General features: G+C 43.1%; 1 protein-coding gene across 6 annotated transcripts in view; it reads left to right on the top strand.

The window, feature by feature from the left end:
* mtmr7b (myotubularin related protein 7b) overlaps positions 1-14,963 on the top strand; it is a 35,362-nt gene extending 20,399 nt beyond the window's left edge. For 3 of the 6 annotated variants that reach the window (XM_061772099.1, XM_061772100.1, XM_061772101.1), the window contains 10 exons: positions 1,670-1,798; positions 1,878-2,012; positions 2,130-2,262; positions 4,380-4,489; positions 5,871-5,996; positions 6,183-6,232; positions 8,056-8,256; positions 12,151-12,285; positions 12,723-12,849; positions 13,239-14,963. In XM_061772099.1, the coding sequence (XP_061628083.1) occupies positions 1,670-1,798; positions 1,878-2,012; positions 2,130-2,262; positions 4,380-4,489; positions 5,871-5,996; positions 6,183-6,232; positions 8,056-8,256; positions 12,151-12,285; positions 12,723-12,849; positions 13,239-13,601 (1,509 nt within the window). In that variant the 3' untranslated portion in view covers positions 13,602-14,963. Of the gene's footprint in view, positions 1-1,669; positions 1,799-1,877; positions 2,013-2,129; positions 2,263-4,379; positions 4,490-5,870; positions 5,997-6,182; positions 6,233-8,055; positions 8,257-12,150; positions 12,286-12,722; positions 12,896-13,238 lie in introns of all 6 variants that reach the window. The other 3 variants (XR_009788341.1, XM_061772102.1, XM_061772103.1) reach the window with 3 other exon arrangements.
* Positions 14,964-17,129: the final 2,166 nt, after the last annotated feature.

Here is a 17,129-nt window from a genome sequence, read left to right as displayed (position 1 = left end):
AGTGCGGGAGAATGAAGAGGCCTTAACTCAAATTTCCTCACAGCTTTTTGACGATCTACTCTGACTAGCCAAAAATTACTAATCGATAAGAATCGAACCCCAAGGTTTATTAATGGCATTATCACTTCCACCTAGACACAAGTGTCATTTGTCTGGATCCATGATAACTTGCCCTCCCACAGGTCGTCGCTGTAGTAACTTGACCATGTGAAGCTGTCTTTTTTCTCGGACAACCGGTCTTGACGTCTTCTTCTCACAGTGCATTCTTCCTCGCACGTACCAAATTTAGTAACCTAGCCAGGTTGTAAGCCAAACATAAACACTTAATCTTAACACACTTCCTCTTTGTCTGTCTCTATAAATTTGTACCTCAGCAGGTTTCTCGCTGGACTTCTTCCACATCCTTATGGAACTTTCTTACTAATTTCAAAATTTATACCTGGCCACAGGTTTTTTGCCAAACTTGTTCCATGTCTTTATGGAACGTTCATTAACAATTGACACGTTTATCTTATTTTTCTCTGTTCTTTTTCTCATTTTTTATCAAAATAAGAGGGCATCCAATCACCCCTATTATTCTTAAAACTTAAAGAATAACAAATTCACTCGAAGTACCCAAAGTCCCACTCAAGTCCATGCATTACCACATATGGAACCCGCTTTCGGTAACACCGCACGGCCGCCAGATTCAAATGTGAGAAAACGCTCACCTCATAGCCGGCGTGAAAACCGAGACAGGGCTGCAGTGAAGATGATTGGTAACCACAGTAAAGAGCCAAATGTGGTGGATTTCCATGGGTGTATTTTAGCGCCATCCACCCGGATTAACTGCTCTTCCGTCGAACAGGAATAAAGGAATACTTTGAGACACAGGCTTTTGGGCTAGATTAGGTTTATTGAGAAGCCTATGTCATAACAGGTGTTTTCAGAGTCAGATTAGCAAAACGCCCGCCAGAAATTCTGGGTCACAAATTTATAGTCTTGTATCTGTGGGCGTACTCTCAAAGACCACCCCTAGGCTTGATTGATCTGCTGGGTGGATTTGAATGACAGCGCTCCTCCTCTTACCTATAGTTGGTGTCAGTTCTGTCCACAAGGTGGGTCTCTCATCCATAAATTAACCATATCCCTGGGGGTTCATGTGGTGCCAAACTAGATTTAAGCCTCCTCCACTGTACAAATGGTAATCGTTATCTTGGATATTATAATGGCAGTCCCATTTTATGGCCCACCTCCTGTCTTAACCAGAGAAATTATTGTCCCGTAAACAGCGGGGGAAACCTGCTGGGTAAGCAAACGGTCCCAAGAATGCAATAGCCCTCTTTACAGTAGATAGTTCAAAGAGAAGATAGTTAAAGCAACCACTCTCTTATATGCACGATGCAGTCATGTGAAAATGTCTAACTCGGATACAATTAAAAATACACTACCCTCCAAAACGTGGTATGGCAACAGTGCCGTGTCTCTGCTATTGTAGTAGCTGTTCCTTTTCCACTGACCTGAGTGACTGACTGCTTTTATATCTGTTTCTTCATTCACCATTCAATGTATAGATGCAACAAACTTGGACTAGTTCCCCCATGAGCCAGCTTTATAAAAAGAAGCAATGTGTATTTGGGAGTCGGTGAATAATGCTGAGTAAAATAATATTCGAGGTCTTTTTTCCCAGATATGTGAAACGTATCCATCAGAGCTATTTATTCCGAAGTCAGCCACACCTACCGTCATTCTGGGCAGCTCAAGGTTCAGGAGCCGAGGACGATTTCCTGCTCTGTCGTACTTTCACCATGACACACTGGTCAGTGTTTCAGACAAACATAATGAAGTATGTGAATCTAATATTTAAAGTAAGATGTTGATGTTTCATTGCCATTTAGGCTGCAGTGTGCCGGTGTAGTCAACCACTGTCGGGCTTCAGTGGACGTTGTCAGGAGGATGAGTTGATGCTGCAAGCTGTGATGAAATCCAACCCTGGAAGCGCCTACATTTATGTGGTGGATACGAGGCCTAAGGTGACACTCTCATTACTCACCTCACACTACATACCTGAGAACTTCAGAGAGACATAGCTATTTAAAATGAGTTTTATTATTGCCATTGTATGATGCTCTTTATGAACGTGTGTCCAGCTGAATGCCATGGCAAACAGAGCTGCCGGTAAAGGCTATGAGAATGAGGACCATTACACCAACATCAAGCTTCACTTCATTGGCATAGAAAATATTCATGTGATGAGGAACAGCCAACAGAAAATGATTGATGGTAAATAAGGCTTTTGTCCCTTATATCCTGGCCATATCGTTTTTTTCTTCTTCTTCCTGGATTCATGGTTTTCTAGCCTGTCTATAAAGTATTGATGTGGTGTGGGTGGTTGGCTTGGGAATTTGCCAGCTTCCAATGTAGTATCAGAGGCATAACCGAAGCAGAAGGCTACCAGCTGCAGGCAAAGTATGAAGTCTAACACCAGAGATTCACTACCCACACCCCTTTGTGTTAAATGCAGTTGTGGCTGTCGCATCGAATTATGTCATTGTTCTAAGCCTAATCAGCTGTGTGAACGTGCTAAGGAAAAGTCCAGGAAATGCTGGCTTTACTGTTACTATTATGCCTATGATGCACCAATTTACCAGGAACCCAGTGTGAAAGCAGCTTTTGTTTGTGAATGAAATGACCCTAAGCAATTATTTGAAGAGGATCAACTACACTGAACAAAAATATAAATGCAACAGTTTTGTTTTTACTCCCATTTTTCGTGACCTGGACTCAAAGATCTAAAACTTTTTCTACATAAACAAAAGGCCATTTCCCTCAAATATTGTTCGCAAATATGTCTAAATCTGTGTTAGTGAGCGTTTCTCCTTTGTTGAGATAATCCATCCCACCTCACAGGTGTGGCATATCAAGATGCTGATTAGACGGCATGGTTATTGCATGGGTGTGCCATAGGCTGCCCACACTAAAACTTTGAAATGTGCAGTTTTGTCACACAGCACAATGCCACACATGTCACAAGTTCTGAGGGAGCATGCAATTGGCATGCTGACTGCAGGAATGTCCACCAGAGCTGTTGCCCGTAAATTGAATGTTCATTTCTCTACTATAAGCTGTCTGCAAAGGCATTTCAGACAATTTGGCAGTACATCCAACCGGCCTCACAACTGCAGACCACTTGTAATCACACCAGCCCAGGACCTCCACATCCAGCATGTTCCACCTCCAAGATCATCTGAGACCAGCCACCTGGACAGCTGCTGCAACAATCTGTTTGCATAACCAAAGAATTTCTGCACAAAATGTCAGAAACCGTCTCAGGGAAGTTCATCTGCAATCTCGTCGTCCTCATCGGGGTCTCGACCTGACTGCAGTTTGTCGTCGTAACAAACTTGAGTGGGTGAATGCTCACATTTGATGGCGTCTGGCACGTTGGAGAGGTGTGGTCTTCACGGATAAATCTCTGTTTTCACTGTTCAGGGCAGATGGGAGACCGCATGTCTGGTGTCGTGTGGGTGAGTGATTTGCTTATGTCAACGTTGTGGATCGAGTGGCGTATGGTGGTGGTGGGGTTATAGTATGGGCAGGCGTATGTTATGGGAAATGAACACAGGTGCATTTTATTGATGGCATTCTGAATGCACAGAGATACCGTGACGAGATCCTGAGGCCCATTGTTGTGCCATTCATCCACGACCATCACCTCATGTTGCAGCATTATAATGCACGGCCCCATGTTGCAAGGATCTGTACACAATTCCTGGAAGCTAAAAACATCAGAGTTCTTGCATGCCCAGCATACTCCCTGGACATGTCACACCTTGAGCATGTTTGGGATGCTCTGGATCGGCGTATATGACGGCGTGTTCCAGTTCCTGCCAATATGGAGCAACTTCACACAGCCATTAAAGATGAGTGGACCAACATTCCACAGGTCACAATCAACAATCTGATCAACTGCGTGAGGCAACTGCGTGAGGCAAATGGTGGTCACACCAGATACTGACTGGTTTTGTGCCCCCCCCCCCCAGAACCCCACAATAAAGCAAAACTTGGTCATAAAGCAAAAACCTTTTATTGTGGCCAGCCTAAGGCACACCTGTGCAATTATCATGCTGTCTAATCAGCATCTTGATATGCCACACCTGTGAGGTGGGATGGATTATCTCGACAAAGGAGAAATGCTCACTAACACAGATTTAGATAGATTTGTGAGCAATATTTGAGGGAAATGGCCTTTTGTGTATGTACAAAAAGTTTTAGATCTTTGAGTCCAGCTCACAAAAAAATGGGAGCAAAACAAAAGTGTTGCGTTTATATTTTTGTTCAGTGTATTTTGGCATGTATGCATGTGCCTGTATGTGAATTTCCTTCTGTCTTCCATGCAGTGGGCGAAATGCGATCTGCATCAATGACTGACTTCCTCTGGGGTCTGGAAAACTCTGGTTGGCTGAAACACATTAAAGCTATTCTCGATGCTGGAGTCTTCATTGCTAAGGTATCTGCTTACTTCATAAACACTGTAAAGTAACACTTGGTTCACTTCAGTATAGACAGTATGCTAGGTATACAATTGATTAAAAACACATCATAATAATATTGCATTACACTTTTGCTAACTTATGCTTTTGTCAACGTTCAAAGATGCTTTACAATTACACACATTATTCATTCATTCCACAATCACACCTGGTGGTGTTAAGCTACTGTAATTTCTCGTGTATAATGCGCACCTCCAAAGTGGAAACACCTTCTCCCTATGTATAATGCATTTTTAAAATGCATGATTTTGCTTCTACCCATATGATCAAAACATGAAGTATTATCTGTATTTTTTTATTTTTTTCAATTATTCTGAAGTTAAGTGCTTTATTTGAGCATGTAATCCTTTTTTTAATTTACTTGCTCTTTTTTTTTAATTCACAGCCCTACTTTTATTTTGTAAATTAGAAAACACACAGTTGTGCTCATATATTTGATTACCCAGGCGGAATTTGTAAGCTGGGTACGAAAAGAAAACATGAAGGACCAGACGAAACACATTTAATTTTATTTTAATGGGGCTGGAGAGACTACATCCTTCGGCTGGCCTGGGAACACCTCGGGATCCCCCCGGAAGAGCTGGAGGAAGTGGCTGGGGAGAGGGAAGTCTGGGCGTCCCTGCTAAAGCTGCTGCCCCCGCGACCCGACCTCGGATAAGCGGGAGAAAATGGATGGATGGATGGGATTCAAATTAAACGGTCAAGCATTTCAGAAAAACATTATCATTAAACAAAACATAACCATAAAAAAACTAATGATGGTTGCTTTTCAGTCATATTAAAAAAAAAAAAAAAAACAATATTTCACAAATTCTGCCAGGATATGTAAACTTATGAGCACAACTACATATTTGCAGTCATACGTAGCCCCTGTCATATTGGAATGAAAGTGTAGGCTACACTTTTTTTTATAACCACTAGGTGGCGGTGTACAGCTTTTTCATAACCACTAGATGGCGGCATACATTTATAAAATGTGAAAGTTTTTTTCCATTTGCCCCGATACCTATGTCTATTGCACACTACTGACTTTTTTTGAGCGAAAATGCGCATTATACACGAGAAATTACAGTACTTGTGTAGCCACAGCTGCCCTGGGGCTGTCTGACGGAAGGGTGGCTGCTATTCTGCGCCTACGACCCCTCCGACCACCACCAACAAACATCCAACCACATTCATTCAATGGGCAATGTGGGTGAAGTGTCAAACACATTTCACTTTACAATGGGGGTTGAAGTGACAGTATGTTATCATTACAAACCTAAATCTGGTTGAACATAGTGGTTAAGGCAGCTGGTAGTTTTTGACACATAAATGTATAGAATTACGTATTTTCAGGCAGTGGCTGATGAAGGGGTCAGTGTGTTGGTCCACTGTTCAGATGGCTGGGATCGGACAGCTCAGGCCTGTTCTGTTGCCAGTGTACTGTTGGACCCATTTTATCGAACCATCAAAGGAATGATGGTAAACACACACACACACACACAATTTTTAGTTCTAAGATCACTGTGTTTCATTTTCTTCTGCTCTTATCTGCTGGTAGGTGGTGGAAGCATCACCCCTGCAATGTGATATGCCATGTACCTGGATTTGGTTGATGTATTTTCATTGTTCTTCGTCATATATACACTTTTTCCTCTTCTCGTTTAGGCTCTGATAGAAAGAGACTGGGTTTCGTTTGGTCACAAGTTCTCCCACAGGTCTGTAACTGGTAAAGGTTGACAACACACTAACACAAGATCACAAGTTATAATTGCATTGTATTGTTTTTTTTTTAAATACAATACAGAAAAGCCAAAACGTAAGTAAGATACACTAACTCATACATAAAGTAACTAGCTAAAAGGTTTACTGAGAATATTAACATGTGGGTCGTTGTGGCAATGACAAATACGAGTGTACCAAAATCCATGCATCCATCCATCTATTTTCAACCTCTTGTCCTCATTAAGGTCGCGTGGGAACTGGAGCCTATCGCAGTCGACTTTGGACAAGAGGCAGGGTACACCCTGGACTGGTCATCAGCCAATCATAGGGCACAGACAGACAATCATTCACACTTACAGTCATACCTATGGGCAATTCAGAGCAGGGGTCGGCAACTAAGACCTCGGGCCAAATTTTTCCTGACAATTCAATTGTGGGTGAAAATTACATTTTCATCAGGCAAACCCTGCTTTTTCTACTAAAAAAAACCCTTTATCATTTATGCTATTATATCATGTACACAAATGTAATTTAATGAACTTATTACTTTTAAATAAATGAATTTGCTACAGGCTGGTATTAATTCTCATTCCTGCAATGTGTAGACTGTCCCTAACACAGACAGTAAGCCAAATATAGAATCAAGCACCGTTGTTGCGTATATATTTGTAGTGACAACAAATCCAGCTGTATTTTTATTTTTTTTATTTACAGAGAGTTTCCGAAATGGTCCTCCACATACTACATGTGATTCATTCATTCATTCATTCATCTTCCGTTCCGTTTATATAGTGGAAAATGTAGTTATGAGGCCAACTATGAGCGTGTGAGAATGGAATGTTCGGCGAATATCAAACCGGCTAACTTTCTGTCGTTCATTCCTGACCACGTCGAGAACTAATTGTCAGCTTTACATCAAACGTCACAGAAAACAAGAATAACAATAGTTCTTCACGTCAATTGTGTCGAAATCCTATGAACGTCTGATTTTGGATGCTGAAATTGAGGAACATTTTAAACTTTGTAGGAATTACAAAGAAGAGTGGAAAGAAAAGTATGTGTCCATCCTACCTGCGTTTATAAATGCCAAGCCAACTTGTCTCATTTGCAACGTGGTTGCAGCCATGATGTGGGTTGAGCGGACTGGAGGTCTACCGCTGCGCGAGTGTAACTGTGGCGATCCTGCGCCGTCCAGCCATACTGGGGCCCCCACCGTGTCATTAGTTGTAAATTGAGTGCGCTGACCGCTGAGCTAAAAGCCCGGGCCGCTCGCTCAGCTGCCAGCACCCTTTTTAAGGATTGGGGAGTGAGGTTTCTCAACATACATCCGCAGAGCCTCGCTTGCTCGCGTTACACGAGGGGCATGTCTCGATCGATTGCAAAGCGTTGCTCAGACCGGCGACGTGCATTGGAAGTGGCGATGATGTGTCTGTCCGGCAATTCCCATTAGTTATCAATACTATTTTTTATTGAGTGATTAACGTACACCCCTCGTAAGCATTTACAGCCGGCGCAATTTTGTAGACATTTCCCCATTGAATGGCGAAGTCGCATTTTGGTCACTTGCACAGTCACGTAGGCAAGTCAGCCAATCAGTGCATTTCTTCTGATGTCGTACATCACATGTTATGCAGCCAATCAGGTGCTTAAATACTGTTACAAGGACGTGGCGTGAGTGCTGTAGAAGCCTTCTCCTGCAAAAGCAACCCTGAACAGGTTAAACAGAATAGAAGATTGATGGATGGATGCTTATTTCCTGTACAGAAATTCATGTTAGTTCCAACAGTTAAGAGAACATTTGCATTTAATTCTTTAGGTATGCCCACTTGGATGGCGATCCTAAAGAGGTGTCCCCAGTTATTGATCAGTTCTTGGAATGTGTGTGGCAGCTGTCTCAGCAGTTTCCATGTGCCTTTGAGTTTAACGAGTGCTTCCTTATTGCTATACACACACACGTCTACTCCTGCCATTATGGGACCTTCCTGGGCAACTGTCAGAAGGAACGCAAGGGTATGAGGTAAGAATACAATGCACATACTCCAGCAGGGTCAAGTACCAACTGATAAACCTGTAGTTTCAGGCGCTGAAGAAGGTCTCTAAACTTAAGATGGCACACAACAAAGATTCAAGGAATACTGGGACTGAAATAAGTATTTAACCATGTCACCATTTTTCTCACTACATATATATCCAAAGGTGCTATTGACATGAAAATTTCACCAGATGTTGGGAACAATCCAAGTAACCCATACATACAAACAAAGTAGAACAAATTAGCTCAGAAATTAAGGTGTGTGTAATAATGTGAAATGACACAGGGAAAAGGTATTGAACACACCAACTGGTGTTTATTTAATACTTTGTACAAAAGCCTTTGTTTGCAATGACAGCTTCAAGACGCCTTCTGTATGGAGAAACTAGTCGCATGCATTGGTCTGGTGTGATTTTGGCCCATTTCGCCACACAAGCAGTCTTCAAATCTTGATGGTTCCGTGGGCTTCTTTTATGCACCTTGTTCTTTCTTTCTTCAGTTCTTTCCAGGGATTTCTCGATTGGATTCAAGTCAGGTGATTGGGCCATTCTAGCAGCTTTATTTTTATTCTTTGAAACCAATTGAGAGTGTCCTTGGCAGTATGTTTTGGATCATTATCCTGCTGTAATGTCCACCCTTTTTTCATTTTCATCATCCTCGTAGATAGCAGCATATTTTTGTCAAGAATGTCTCTGTACATTTGCCCATTCACCCTTCCTTAATTAAGGTGAAGTGTACCAGTACCATTTGCTGAAAAGCAGCCCCACACCATCATGTTCCCGCCTTCGAACTTCACTGTTGGTATGCTGTTTTTAGGGTGATGTGCAGTGCCATTTCTCCTCCAAACGTGGTGTGCATTATGGTATCCATCCATCCATCCATCAATCCATTTTCTGAACTGCTTCTCCTCACTAGGTTCGCGGGCATGCTGGAGCCTATCCCAGCTATCATCGGGCAGGAGGCGGGGTACACCCAGAACTGGTTGCCAGCCAATTGCAGGGCACATACAAACAAACAACCATTCGCACTCGCAGTCACACCTACGGGGAATTTAGAGTCTCCAATTAATGCATGTTTTTGGGATGTGGGAGGAAACCGGAGTGCCCGGAGAAAACCCACGCAGGCACGGGGAGAACATGCATACTCCACACAGGCGGAGCCGGGGATTGAACCCCAGTCCTCAGAACTGTGAGGCTGACGCGCTAACCAGTCGGCCACCGTGCCCATTATGGTATCCAAAGAGTTAAATTTTGCTCTCATCAGACCAGACTATATTCTCCCAGTACTTGTTGTTGTTCAGCAAACTTTAAATGAGCTTTGACATGCTTTTTTTTTTAGCAATGAGGTCTTGGTGAGCATGCATACAGGCCATGGTGGCAGAGTGCATTATTCACTCTTTTCCTTGTGACAACAGTACCTGCTAATTCCAGGTCTTTTTGAAGCGCTTCACAGCCACCTTGGCTCTTGGCTCTTATATCTCCAATCTGAAACTCAAGGTCCATAAAAGAAGCCCACGGAACCTTCAAGATTTGAAGACTGCTTGTGTGGAGGAATGGGCCAAAATGTGTGTCATTTCACATTACTACACACAGCTTAATTTCTGAGCTAATTTGTTCTACTTTCTTTGTATGGGTTACTTGGTTGTTCCCAACATCTGGTGAAATCTTCATGTCAATAGCACCTTTGGAAATATATGTGTGAGAAAAATGGTGACGTGTTAAATACTTATTTCAGCCGATGTGTGTGTATATATGTGTGTGTGTATGTATATATGTGTGTGTATATATATATATGTGTATATATATATATGTATGTGTATATATATATATATGTATGTATATATATATATATATGTATATGTGTGTGTCGACGGCGGACTTGAGATGAGGTCCGTAAGGTTACGTCGCATTCAATGTTTAAAACACATGCGGAATGCTACTTTGCTATCGCTGTGACCATGAAAGTAGCTTGACTACTGAAAACCTATTTGATGTTGAAATAGTGGCGCTACGAAGAAATGTAGTTAAACTTGTAGCGTCACTAGTATCCAGCACTGCTGTGTTTGGTTGTAAGCATAACGTTACCTGTAGAAGACAGCGCAAGACCTCTCGCACTCGTTTTACAAGATGAAAACCATAGACCTTCAGGCAACCAATTCCTAGCCTCGCGATATCCAGTCCGCAGCCCTGCAACCGACATATCTAAAGATTCCTGCCGGATTTTGTATCGATAGTCTACTCTGCTACCAAAACAGTCGTATCGCTCGCCTTTCCGAACGGATATCGGGTCGGATCGATTTATCGTTTCCAACCCTAGTTGGAACACACCCTCCAGTCCCCCTTCTTAAAAAGGGGGACCACCACCACTGTCTGCCAATCCAGAGGCACTGTGCCTGATGTCCACGCGATGTTGCAAAGGCGTGACATGCGATCCAGGACACCCCCACAACATCCAGAGCCTTTAGGAACTCAGAGCGGATCTCATCCACCCCCGGGGCCCCTCCACCAAGGAGCTTTTTAACCACCTTGGTGACCTCAACCTGAAATAGAAGAACCCACCTCAGAGTCCAGTAGACTCTGCTTCCTCATGTGAAGGTGTGTTGGTGGAATTAAGGAGGTCTTCGACGTATTCGGCCCACCGACTCACAATATTACCGTCCCCACAATATACAATGTTGATGGTGACCTGCTTCCCCCTCCTGAGATGCTGGTGGACCGAAATTTCCTCAAAGCCGTCCAGAGGTCGTTCTCTATGGCCTTACGGAACTCCTCCCACGCCCAAATTTTTTCCTCAGTGACCATCAAAGCTGAGTTCCGCTTGGCCAGCCGGTACCCATCAGCGAGACTTTCCGTAGTCTCACAGGCCATAAAGGCCTTCTAGGACTTCTTGTTCAGCTTGACGCTGGTGTCCATCAACGGGTTCGGGGATTGCAGCCACGACAGGCACCAACAACCTTACGGCCACAGCTTCGGTCGGCCGCCTCAAAAAATGGAGGCATGGAACAGGGTCCACACAGCAATCAATGTCCCCCGCCTATCCCAGGACGTGGACGAAGTTCTGTTGGAGGTGGGAGATGAATCTCCTTCTGACAGCGGACTCTGCCAGACGTTCTCAACAGCATCTACCCCCACCAACGGAGTCAACTCAGCACAAGGTGGTGATTGGTTGACAGCTCCGTCCGTCTCTTCACCTCAGTGTTCATAACATGCGGCCGCAAGTCCCATGACACGACCACAAAGTCGATCATCGAATTCATTCATTAAGTATGCCCACACCTGCTCGCCGCCTCCCACTATGGGCAACTCCAGAGTGGAAAAGAGTCCAACCCCTCTTAAGAAGACTGGTACCGAAGCCCAAGCTGTGTGTGATGGTGAGCTCAACTATATATAATTGGAACTTCTCAACCGTACACACCAGCTTGACCTCTTTCCCTGCCAGAGAGGTGACATTCCACATCCCTAGAGCCAGCATCTGTAGCCGGGACGGACCACCTTCGGCCCCACCCAGCTCACAATGCACCCGACCCCTTTGGCCCCTCGCACCGGTTGTGAGCCCATGGGAAAGAGGACCCATGTTGCCTCTTCAGGCTGTGCCCGGCCGGCCAGGCCCATGGGTGCAGGGCTGCCCACAAGGCGCTCGCCTTTGAGCCCCACCTCCAGACCTGACTCCACCGGTGACCCACATCCGGCCAAGGGAAACATAGGTCCATTTATATTTATCGTCATAAAGGGTCTATGAGTCGTACTTTGTCTGGTCCTCCACATGGATGCTGTACTGTATTATATCCCAAGAGATTCAGTATATTTCATTTGAATTCATCCAAATAATTGCCGCTCAGCCTCAGTGTTGTGTGTGTGTGTGTGTGTGTGTGTGTGTCAGGCTTCATGAGCGGAGTCATTCTGTGTGGCCTCAGCTGTGGAAGGATAGAGCGGACTTTACCAATCCATTGTACAAGGCCGAGCAGAGTCAGTGTCAGGGTGTCCTGAGACCTAACACCACCCCCTACTGTTTTAAGTAAGTCACTGCAGCATGTACTCTCAGTTGAGAACTGTACAAAAAGTGAATATAACTAGTAATAATTATTATACAGGAATTTCATGGAGTTCATTTTTTAATTCAACATGTATCTACTCCAAGAATTTACTTTCGACTTTCTAAAAGATGGCTTTTTTGAAGTTGTATTTATACTGATTATAATCCCTTCAGGGGGAATTGAATTTACAATCAGTTGTATATTTTTGTGTTGTGCACCACACTAAATCACACACATGCAGTAATGCAAGGAAAGATGTCAGATTTCCAGTGAGCAGACTATCATTTCTCCACCTAGTTGCCATTTTTACATTTTTGTCCGCAGCAGGACTCAAACCCATGCCCTTTGGCCTCAAAGCAAATGTCCTAAAAGATGACCAACTACCACCTGTACTACTCCCTACTTCTCCTTTTTATAGAATGTGGAAGGGACTCTACAACTACGTGGAGCGGTCGACGCCTCCTTACCAGTCACCTGCAGACTTGCTGTCTGCTGTGAGGGAGGAGTCCCAGCAGCTGGAGGAGGAACTGACCAATCACCAGGAGGTACCACCAGGAGGAAACGCTCACCACCACCCGGGCTCCAGAGAAGGCATACAACACACAGAACACTCATGACACCACTACAAATCTTTTCGCTAGTTCTACTTGTTACAGTACATCATAACTTCTTTGAGACGTTTTATGAAAGTGCAAGAACTCAGTTACACTAAACAACTGTCTATATGTACTTTTGAACATTTCTAAATACAAACCATAACAGCAGTATTGGCACTTTAATAACAAAACGGATCACTAAACTAATGTTCTCCCAGAGTTTCACACATTTCCCAACTTTGACTACTGACACAAAACTAAGGAAAGTATCTTAGGGATTTCACTGATTAATCAGTGATGAGTAAATAAAGAGGATTTCTCATTTTTTTCTTATGCAGAGGATAACTGTGCTAACAGGGAAGCCAATAATGTGGGAGAAAGTTGTGGTTAAAAGGAGAACTCCGCACGTGCAGCAGAGACACTGTGGACCGGACCCCACCACCACATACACAATCCCAGTCACCAGCCCCGCACAGGACCACAGGAGCTTTGTACCGGCCAATCAGAATGCTAAGGTGAAGGACCCTGCTCTCAGTCTGCCTCTAGGCCAGACCATCCAAGTCAAGCACCTCAACACAGATGACATCTCTATCAGCAGCGACCTGGAGTCAGGCGTGGCTGACCTCAGCAGCCGATCATCCAGCGCTGGGGAAGAGTGCAAGGACCCGGAGACGTACGTGTTAGACTTCACTACTGGCTGACTCAAAACTTACAAAACAAAATAGAAGAAGACTGCAAAACTGCTCTGTTCGCATTAATTTATTATTTTAAATTTGCATTGTTTTTTTTTATTGACAAAGGTATTTTATGCTTTGTCATATTTAAGACCAGAAAGGCTTTTTTATTTCTATCCAAAAGTTGTGCGCTAATTCGCTGTCATTTGTACTTTAAGAAATGCACTTTTACTATGGGGCCGTTATACATTTCATGCAAGCTGATTGAAATATTGCATGATACAAACCTCATGAGAGCTTTTTACATTATGGTAAGGAAGCTGCTGCTCCATTAACAGGTTAATTCAAATTTCTTTTTGACACTTGCTTCTGTAATCATGTTATAGTGAAGCCATATAAGCTATAGCGGCCTTCTGTGTTGGGAAATAGAGTCTGAAGTCAGACTTGTGTTTGGTCATCATAGTCTTCATATAAACAACGCAGAAAGAGGTAAAATTAATATCAAACATTTGTCATGTAGTTTTAACATTGGAAAGACATTGTGCTGGCCATTTAGTTGTATAAAATAACAAACCATGCTATTTTACTGTAATGTAACCTGTAGGAGTCACAACCTTAAACAAGAACAAAATATGTTTACATCAACAGATAATGATAACCAGGTTCCCCCCCCGTGTCATTTTGTGCAATATAATTTATTTATGTTTCTGTGTACTGAGTAACATTCTCTCATTGTACTGTGCTTTACCACTTGAGTGCATCAAGGTGTTACTCTTCAGAGTAATAATCAAAACTTTAGCCTGTCTTCTGTCGTGTTTCCCCCATTCCTGAATTAAGAGATGCAGTTCTGTCAACCTGCTATCTGCACTGTTCTAATGGATTGTGTGTATTTGGTATACAGCAAGTCAAGCATTTTAAGACTTGACCTTGTTGATTTTGTTTTTTTTTTCTGACTGACAAGGGACACCTATAATTTGGCTCCAGATGAGCATGCTGCTTCACTGCAGGTGGGTAGACGATTTAGAAAGCACTGCTGTATTCCCCAACAAATGTTGTGTAGCATTACCAAGCTGGTATAATGGTAGGACCAACTTGCCAGCAGTGTTTTTATGTCTGTGCCGTAGAGTCAGAAGAGGCTGTACAGGTACACAATATCAGTTGAGCCCAATTTCCCAACATAATATTTCAGAACAATACTGTGAACCAAATACACTTAAAATTTAAGATTGTAAAACCTTGTAGGCCAGCAAAATAAATTCAAATTGTGTAAAGAGAGGAACAGCTGATCAATGCCATTTCCTTCTTACGCAAAATTATGCTGCCGCCTGATGTGTGTGTATTTCTTCTGGATTAATGCTAAATCAATAAACGTTCTCTTTCAGGTGGCAACACTCTTGGTCTGACATCTTGAACACAAATATGAAAGTTGTTCCGTTTAATGTAACAAAGTCAATATGTACAGCGGGTACGGAAAGTATTCAGATCCCCGTCAATTTTTAACTCTTTGTTATATCTCAGCCATTTCCTAAAATCGTTGAAGTTCATTTTCCCCCCTCAATGTACACACAGCACCCCATATTGACAGAAAAAAAAAAATGAATTGTTGAAATTTTTGCAGATTTATTAAAAAGAAAACTAAAATATCAGAGCCATATGAATTCAGACCCTTTGCTGTGACACCTCTTTAACTCGGGTGCTGTCCATTTATTCTGATCATCCTTGAGATGTTTCTATACCTTCACTGGAGTCCAGCTGTATTTGATTATACTGATTGGACATGATTAGGAAAGCCACACCTGTCGATTTAAGACCTCACAGCTCACAGTGCATATCAGAGCAAATGAGAATCATGAGCTCAGAGGAACTGCCTGAAGAGCTGAGAGACAATTCTGGCAAGGCACAGATCTGGCCATGGTTATTAAAAAATATCTGCTGGACTTAAGGTTCCTAAGAGCACAGTGGCCTCCATAATCCTTAAATGGAAGACATTTTGGACGACCAGAACCCTTCCAAGACCTGGCCGTCCGGCCAAACTGAGCAATCGGGGGAGAAGAGCCTTGGTGAGAGAGGTAAAAAATAACCCAAAGATCACTGTGGTTGAGCTCCAGAAATGGAGTCGGGAGATGGGAGAAAGTTCTAGAAAGTCCAGCATCACTGCTGCCCTCCACCAGTCGGGGCTTTATGGCAAAGTGGCCCGACGGAAGCCTCTCCTCAGTGCAAGACACATGAAAGCCTGCATGGTTTTTGCTAAAAAAAATTTAAAAAAACACCTGAAGGACTCCAAGATTGTGAGAAATAAGATTATCTGGTCTGATGAGACCAAGATAGAACATTTTGGCCTTAATTCTAAGCGAAAACCAGGCACTGCTCATCACCTGTCCAATATAGTTCCAACAGTGAAGCATGGTGGTGGCAGTATCATGCTCTGGGGGTGTTTTTCAGCTGAAAGGACAGGACTGGTTGCATCCTGGTGTTAAAAACACATCAGCATCATTCCCAAAAACACTCATGGGTGTATTAGCTCAAAAGGGTGCTTCTACTAAATACCGAGGAAAGGCTCTGAATACTCATGGCTGTGATATTTAAATGTTTCTTTTTTAAATAAATCTGCAAAAATTTCAACAATTCTGTGCTGTGTGTACATTAATGAGGAAATTTTTTTACTTAAATTATTTTAGCAAGGGCGGAACGGTGGAACGACTGGTTAGAGCGTCTGCCTCACAGTTCTGAGGACTGGGGTTCAATCCCCGGCCCCACCTGTGTATGGAATTTGCATGCTCTCCCCTTGCCTGCGTGGGTTTTCTCCGGGCACTCCGGTTTCCTCCCACATCCGAAAAAGATGCATGGTAGGTTAATTGAAGACTCTAAATTTCCCGTAGGTGTGAATGTGAGTGCAAATGGTTGTTTGTTTATGTGTGCCCTGCGATTGGCTGGCAACCAGTTCAGGGTGTACCCTGCCTCCTGCCCAATAATAGCTGGGATAGGCTCCAGCACTCCCGCGACCCTTGTGAGGATAAGCGGCTCAGAAAATGGATGGATGGATGATTTTAGCAAATGGCTACAATATAACAGAGTGTGAAAACATTTTCGGGGGTCTGAATACTTGCCGTACCCACTGTATTGTAGTGTTAATTCATAACAGAAGTCATCTTAAGGCACTTCACATATGAAGCAAGTCTAGAACTATGCTAAACATATGAAGAAACTAACTGAACCCTACAGGAGCAAGCACGAAGAGACAGACAAGAAAAAACAGATGAAAAACCTTAAACTGACCCAAGATAGTATAATTGGTAGTTTATGGCAAATTTTTATTGTCTTTAAAAAAAAAGCGATGTTGTCCCCCTAAAATAAATTCTGATCTCCCAAAAGTGCCCCTTGTTGTGGTTAGCCACCCCCACCCCCCACCCAAACGTCAAAACCTAGCGATGCCCCTGACATCAACCCAGATAGGGTTGCAATTGAGTTGTACAATTCCTTTTAGAAACTGGCATCTTATATTCATTGAACTGTTTAAGTCGTGTTACTAATCGTCGTCGCTATAACACGATTGAA

The sequence above is a fragment of the Phyllopteryx taeniolatus genome, chromosome 4, assembly GCF_024500385.1.
Source record: "Phyllopteryx taeniolatus isolate TA_2022b chromosome 4, UOR_Ptae_1.2, whole genome shotgun sequence".
Lineage (NCBI taxonomy): Eukaryota > Metazoa > Chordata > Actinopteri > Syngnathiformes > Syngnathidae > Phyllopteryx > Phyllopteryx taeniolatus.
The sequence above is the reverse complement of the archived record's forward strand: the minus strand, read 5'-3'. Positions and strand labels throughout refer to the sequence as shown.